This window comes from Tinamus guttatus, unplaced genomic scaffold, assembly GCF_059628265.1.
Source record: "Tinamus guttatus ecotype Peru unplaced genomic scaffold, ASM5962826v1 Tinamus_guttatus_pri_ptg000002l, whole genome shotgun sequence".
Taxonomy (NCBI): domain Eukaryota; kingdom Metazoa; phylum Chordata; class Aves; order Tinamiformes; family Tinamidae; genus Tinamus; species Tinamus guttatus.
Genome location: NW_028288536.1, coordinates 1523078 through 1530061, shown reverse-complemented (window position 1 = coordinate 1530061; position 6984 = coordinate 1523078). Strand labels below are relative to the sequence as shown.

General features: G+C 43.7%; 1 protein-coding gene across 1 annotated transcript; it reads right to left on the bottom strand.

The window, feature by feature from the left end:
- Positions 1–923: 923 nt before the first annotated feature.
- On the bottom strand, positions 924–5627 carry LYG2 (lysozyme g2). Its single transcript, XM_010222655.2, has 5 exons — positions 5585–5627; positions 4701–4790; positions 2731–2927; positions 2318–2456; positions 924–1054 (listed from the first exon to the last, which is right to left on the bottom strand). The coding sequence occupies exons 1-5, from the start codon at positions 5625–5627 to the stop codon at positions 924–926; spliced, it is 600 nt and encodes a 199-aa protein (XP_010220957.2).
- Between the last annotated feature and the right edge of the window lie 1357 nt (positions 5628–6984).

Below are 6984 nucleotides of genomic sequence, written 5' to 3'. Positions count from 1 at the left end.
AGCAGGAGAGGTTGTGAGGTTTACACCAACAGTACTAGTGTGATACAGTTCCTGTGGTGGGTACATATGCAGCTGGTTCCTGCTTGGAGAATTGGTCTCTAACAGAAAAGTGTGCTGCTGACTTCCTGCAGCACTTGTAGTGTTTCCGATATAGAGGATTTCTCTGTATAAGGCTGTTTTTTATCCTGTAGAGTTTACTAACCATGCCACTACTGTGGGCTTCAGGGCTAAAGAGACTAAAAAAGAAATGTGCATTTTGTGTTTTCCTGGTGAGGTTGACCACAGGAATAATCAGCTAAATGCAGAAATGTCCAAAGATCAAAGACTGAGAAAGAAGTCTCTTCCTTGCCAAGTAGCCAGCATAATCAGGAGGAAAGAAGGATTTAATTCTGGGGGCTTTTTCCTCCCTTTTGGATGGCAGAGGGAAGGGTGGGGATCAAGACAGGAACAGCACAGCTGGTACAAAGGCAGAACTGCTAGTACATATGCATCTGGGGGATATACAATCAGTGCTAAGTTCAGTTTTGGACAGGAGGAGGTGAATAACTCCTTCCTAATCCAATATTTGAACATGGTCCCGTCTCCTTTTAAAGGCCCTGAGCTCTTGACTTCTAGTTCTTGACAGACCCTGGTACCCTCTGGCAGGCACAGCTGAGCTTGCCCTGTGGCAATGGCCTGCTCCCTCTGCCAGGCAAGTGGGGACAGTTGAGGACAGGGGACACTGGACTGCTGGAGCAAGTCCTTTACTGCTGCTGCCAGCACACGCTTACCAGGAAAACCTGGAGGAATTGATTTTTATACTACAATCACTGTCAGGTTAGTCTATGCAACATCAATTTCCCTCAGATGTTCCTGTGTCTCCCCAAGTTGTGAGAAGGCCAGTCCATCTGCAAAGAGGGTCTTTGATGGGGTTAGTTAATGAGCTAGAACCCATTTCTCTTAAAGTACTGGGCTCGCCTAATAACATTATTGACATAGTAGTTGTCTCTCTGGCATGGGTCTTCATCATAGACCTGGACATTGCCAATCCTCGAACGATAGGTGCAGATTCCTCCTGGAAGCAAAAAAAAAAAAAAGTTATTAACATTTTTGGCTTATAGATAAATATTAAAGGTTCAAACATTGAAATTCCTAGCTGGAAGAACAGTAAATCTCATTGGACATATACAACAGCTTGGTAAACTGCTAATTTTGTTTTAATTGATGAAAAGTATCTTAATCTTCACATGTTTTTATTTTGCAACCCCCAGGAAATCCACAATCATCTCAAAATGTGGGTGGGAATGGCATACTAGGCCCAGAAAATGCCAGGACAGAGCAAGGATGGGATAGCAGGAAATACACTGCATGAACCAATAAAATGTGGATAATACAGATTACAAGCAAATGTAGGTCCCAAGGCTCCTCGACACAATTCAGTAGCCTGCCATGAAAATCCTGTGTTTTTGCAATGCCTCAATTCCTCTCTTTCCTGGTGGTTTACCTCTTTTTACCTCATCTATAACCATTTCCCTTGTAGGACAAAGAGATGAGAGGATAACTTAAAACCTGTCCATGTCCACTGAGCAAAATAACATGTTTTTCCTTTAAAGAAACTTTGGTCACTCATCAGCTGTGGTACATAGGGATGCTCTATGAGCTTTCATTGCTGAATTCAAGTGGAAACCTGCTGAGACTCTATCCAGCCTTTCCTCTTGCAGGAAAGTTGTCATGCAGCTAATGTACCAATGTAGTTTCTGAATGCAGACAGAAACATGAGTGCCCCGTGGACAGCTTTTATCTGGGAAGCTGCATCTATCAACAGTTTAGTTGCTGGCTGCTGTTTTGGAATTGTTGCTTTCAAACTAGAAAATGCTGTTTTCTTGTAAGAGATGCTATAAAAATCTGCCAGACCGATGCTGTTTTCCCTTAAAACCAACATCAAAAAATGCAAAGGGCTCACATCACTCAGAGGCTTTTGCCCCGTTGACATGTAAACAACAAATCATCATTGTTAATTAAATGTATTAGAAACCTTCTTACGATATTTTAAAAGTATATACAAATCAGGAAAGAAAAAGAAAAACCCTAACAAAGCAGCGTACAGGAAACAAAACTGAACCTACGTTAGTATGAAAATTTGCCAGTGTGCACACTGAAACATGAATCAGAAACTAAAGTACTGACAGGGGAAAATAGAAAAAGGCTTTTTTTTTCCCCCTCTCTGATTTAAGAATACCAGTCGTTAAAATCTTCATGGGGCAGCTAATGCAACTTACAACTTTGTTTCTGCACCTAATCTCAAGTGTCCTTTTCCAATGTATAGCAGATATTGTACCTCTCAGCTGCTGTTCCATGGTCCAGGTGGGATGTCTTGCCCGAACTTCATTAATTGCAACCACTAGGATATTTGAGCATTGATTTATGTGTTCTTCACTATCCCAGGTTCCATAAAGGTTAGGATACTGTCTATCAATCTAGGAAAGTCAAATAAGAAAATTAGTTTGTGTCTGAACACAGCCACTACTACAGCTTCTCCTGCTTTTTCATACTCCTAGGCCGTGATTCAGGTAAGTGACCTTAATTTGGGTAACATGTAAGCCAAAACTTTGATGTATTCTTGGGAGAGCATGCATTTAAGTGATGTCTTGAATATCAGACTGTCATTTGTTAAGATAAAGCCTTGAAACACCTAGTATATTACTGTTTTGGTAGCCAGGGCTTTCAATTTTCGTTCTCTTACTGCAGTACCTGCATCAAGCCAAACTTGCGTCTTCCCTGGTCCCAGCCATTGTTTAAGAGAAGGCCAACACGGCTCTCCTGCGAGATGATGGCAGCGATGAGCGCTGGGTCCAAGCACAGATTTCTGGCTACTCTCTTAATCGGTATCTCATATTTCCGCAGACGTATAGAGTCGATCTGAAAAGTCTTCTTTACTGCATCCATTCCTGTAGAGGAGGAAAAAGCAAACTTACATACCCTAACTTTCGAAACTTTCACTTTGCAGTTGAACTCGTATAGCAAAGGCGTAAATTCTTGCTTGGAAAGAAAAAAAAACACAGCTACACGTTTGAGGAGGACACACAGCCCATCAACTTCTGAGCATAATTGTTGAGCTGCAGTGCCAATACCCTGTGTTTATCTCTGAACTGGGGACAAGGCGAAGAGGGCAGCTTTGGTCACCCACTGGCTGCTGCTGTCTGAAGTGGTAGAACTGTGCAATTTGTACTCCTCCTTTGCTGCTGCACTGCTGGAAACGTTGTTCTGCATTTGGAAAAGTAAAATTTCAAACCGTGTTTGAAAAAAAAAAAAGAGAGAGAGGTAACCAGCAAAGAGTATTAATGGTCAATTTGTCAGTCTGTTAATAAAGAGTTTTTAACCACTTTTGCAAATGAGTAGATTCAGATTCATCCTTGGACACCACACTCAGGTGTCTGCTGTGGAGGTTCCTACATATGAGGTATGGGTTGAATCCTCCAGGTATCCATGGAGGTCTGGGCCATACAGTCAGTGAGTTCTAAAGGGATGTTCAGCTCAGTCCAAAGCAGAAGACTAAGGTAGCCTGCTACTTAGTGACACCTAGCACACAAACACGAAAGCAGAAAATAGGCATAGGATGCTGCATAAGACTGGTAGTGTAAAGGTAGAATACGCAGTGCATTTCACCTACCTAATTTTTGAGAGATAATGGGCATCCTCTTTCTCACGGAAAGAGTAGCCAAGCATTGGAACAGGCTGCCCAGGGAAGAGCTGGAGTCACAGTCCCTGGCAGTGTTCAAGGAACGTGTAGATGAGGCACTTAAGGACATAGTGGTGATAGGTTTACGGTTGGACTCAGTGATCTTGAAGGTCTTTTCCAACCATAGTGACTCTATGATTCTATGGTTCTTTGGGATCGGTGCCGGTACCAGGCTGGGATCTCCTCCGCTGTAGCCCCCCCCACCAGTGAGTGCCTCACTCCCAGCTATTGCTGTTTCCTGCAATCTGTTCCCTAGGGGCCTCTTCTGAGTAACAGGTGAACCCCTACTGTATTCAGATGGTGGAAAAGAAATGGAAAAGGAAATAAAATTCAGTGTAGAAGCCTTCCTGAGTGGAAACCGTGTGAAGTGGCTGTAAAGAAGGCAGTTCGCTCTGGCTGCCACCTTGACTGGCTTTCAGCTAAGTTAGGGTTGCACACGTGGCAAAGGACAGCTTTCTTTCTGCTCTCCATATTTTAGTGCTGGCATGTCTTTTATTTCTTCTGCAAGTTCTGGTCCTCCCCAAAAGGGAGGAGTTGAAACAATATGTTGTCTGAAGAACTTAGCATTCTACAATGTGCCAGAAAATGGGAAGGAGATACAAAAACCACGTCACTCAGCAGTAGGATGACTACAAGCTTAGGACCTTTCTCCTTTGATCAGAGCCTGTGACATGTGTCAGCCAAACATGCCAGCTTTTGTGCGGCTTCCCTTTGAAGCTGAGAGACTCTGGAATTTTGAGAAGACACCATTTTACCTGGCCTAGAAGCTGGTCCTGACCGTAAGGGCATGAGTGAGTCCTCCCACCTGAGGATTAGCAGCACCGACCACTTTATTTTGGATTGCTTTGTGCCTTCTTTGGTTAACTGACTAGCTATACCACCTTTAACTTGGCAATAATGGAAAAAGTGAAGCATCTCTCCATCATGTACAAATAGATCTGTATGCTGAAATATGGCAAATCGAGCAATGATTTGTACCTACCACAGTCAGGAGTTCTTACGGCTGTACAGGAAATCACAGGGGCTTGAAAAGTACTTATATCGCCATAGCAACTGTAACTCACAGATGGAGCTGAAACATTAAACAGAGGTGTTGGAAAACATAAGATCTAGGAGCAATATTGTGCAAGTGAATAAAGGTTAAGTGTGAAGATTGCATCCAGACCAAATAGCCAAATAATCCTGAGTTCACCATGTTCATGCTATTGTCACTGCTCTCTGTCAAGAACATTATCAAAGAGATCTTGAGAACAGAATTTTTCTTTTCTAGTTTAATGAGTTGAAGGGAATGAATCTATTGATGTGTTGCACATATTTGGTCCTGCCCCACTGAGCTGCTTTGGGGGAAGGGGCCCACAGTCTCTGCATTTATCTCAGAGGACACTTTCCGGGCAATGCCCCTTGACACCTAGGGCCCTTTTGGCTGATGGTATCAAGACATCCCAGCTGGGAACATCTACGTCTCACTGTAAATCGGTGAGGAATTTATTTGGGTGAACATTTGCATGGCCTGGGCAAATTACACTGTTTCCTCAATATCTGATAAATTAATAGACTCCATCAAGCAGCCAATGACATCTGTGAGGTGGTTTCTGAGTAGATGGAGGGATCAGATAAGATTACCTGGTAAAACCAGGAATAGAAATGCTTGTCACTGCAGCTTGGTGCTGAGCCCGTTCTGCATATTGGTGTGGGCAGGAGGCAAGCAACCTCCCATGAAAACAGAGGACATTTAACCACACATGGTTTTACAGAGTGATACAGAAAGGGGACCTCCCTGTGCTCCTCCTCCCCACGCTCCCTCTATGAACAGGTCATGGGGATGCTCATGGCACTAAACTCAGCCCAATTGAGGCCCCAGCTCACCAATAAGGGCGGCGAGGCCGAGCAGCAGAAGTGCAGGGCCCATGGTGACACTTTTCTTCGGTAGCCCCAGGAAACCTGAAAACACGTCCGTTGGCAAAATGTGAGGACATCCGTGATGCAACATGAAGAACCGGTGGAGAAAACATGAAGAAATCAGTGAGGTTTCCAATTGCACCGTAGCAACGTTTGCCTACTAGAAGGAGCTGGCACCCCAAGGCATCAGGCAGCAACAGCACTGAGAAAAGCAGGGGAATTCCCTTCTCATGATATTCCCTCCCATGATATGCTGCCCTGGGCTCTCCCCAGCAGCAAGCAGCTTCACTAAAGGTGCTGGAAGGAGAAGCAAGCGGAGAGAGACCCATTTTGGGTGATGCCATCCCCTCCTGTGGCTGAACATCTGCCTGGTCTTGCTTGCCCTCCACTTCGGCATTCAGGGGCAAGCCCTGAGCCCGTGCAGCTCACCTGAGTGAGGAGATCCCTACTGGCAGCTGGGAGGGAGGGGTATATTTCCCCCATCATTTCATACCCCTCATCCATACAGCCCTTCTTGAACACCTTTTGCATATCGTTACGGTATGAAAGCACAGTACAGTGCAGAGACATATCTAATTATTCAGGTGTTTGAAGTCTGGTATACTGCAGAGTGCAGAGATCTTTTGTTTTCCTGTTCAAAAGGTGACACTTCTTTCCTTGACTTTGGGAAAAGCATGCTTTCAAGAACTGAAAATTCTTTGCTAAGAATTTAGCAAAGCAATTTCAATTTTTTTGCTGGTGAAATAAAAATTCTGCATTAATTTCTGTATTTAATAATGGCAGATAACCACTCTAGTAATAAATGCATCAGTTAGGCTTATTATTAGAGTTCCAAAATATTATCAGTTAATAGCTATCAGCTGGAAAAAAGAAAAAATACATCAACTGCACCTAACTTGCTTGTGAGTGCTTTTAAACAGAGCTTTTTTTTTTTTTGGCTTAAAAATGCTTTTTCCTCAGTAGGATTTCAAGTACAAAGCTGGTTATGAGACTGACAAAGCCGGTCATGAGACTGACAAAGCCATCACACAATGTTATTATCACTTGAAAGTGCCCTATTGATTTTCATAATGCTTGGCCTTTTCTATAGTCTAATAGGCATTTCCGTGTAAATCGACCTTCAGGGACACACAAACACAAGACGTTCATTGATGTTATTGGAAGGACTCCCTCGTCCTCAGAGAGTTTGTTCAACCCAGCAAATGCTCAGAGCCTGGGGCGGGCCCACATAGCAGCTCTAACACAAACAATGACTATCGGCAAGACTGGATCGATGTGGGTGGCCTGCTACCTATTAATTTAATGGCAAATATGAAGCCCCATTGAAAGCAGCAGTTGGTGGTTGTTTCCACACAGAGAAAATCGAC

What these genes read in the sequence shown, in the direction of transcription:
- LYG2 (XM_010222655.2), bottom strand. Translation starts at nt 5,627, where the DNA reads ATGGGCCCTGCACTTCTGCTGCTCGGCCTCGCCGCCCTTATTG. An exon ending in CGGCCTCGCCGCCCTTATTG is followed by an intron (nt 4,791 to 5,584) that starts GTGAGCTGGGGC and finishes TTAATGTTTCAG; the next exon opens with CTCCATCTGTGAGTTACAGT. An exon ending in CATGGAACAGCAGCTGAGAG is followed by an intron (nt 1,055 to 2,317) that starts GTACAATATCTG and finishes TTTTGCTTCCAG; the next exon opens with GAGGAATCTGCACCTATCGT.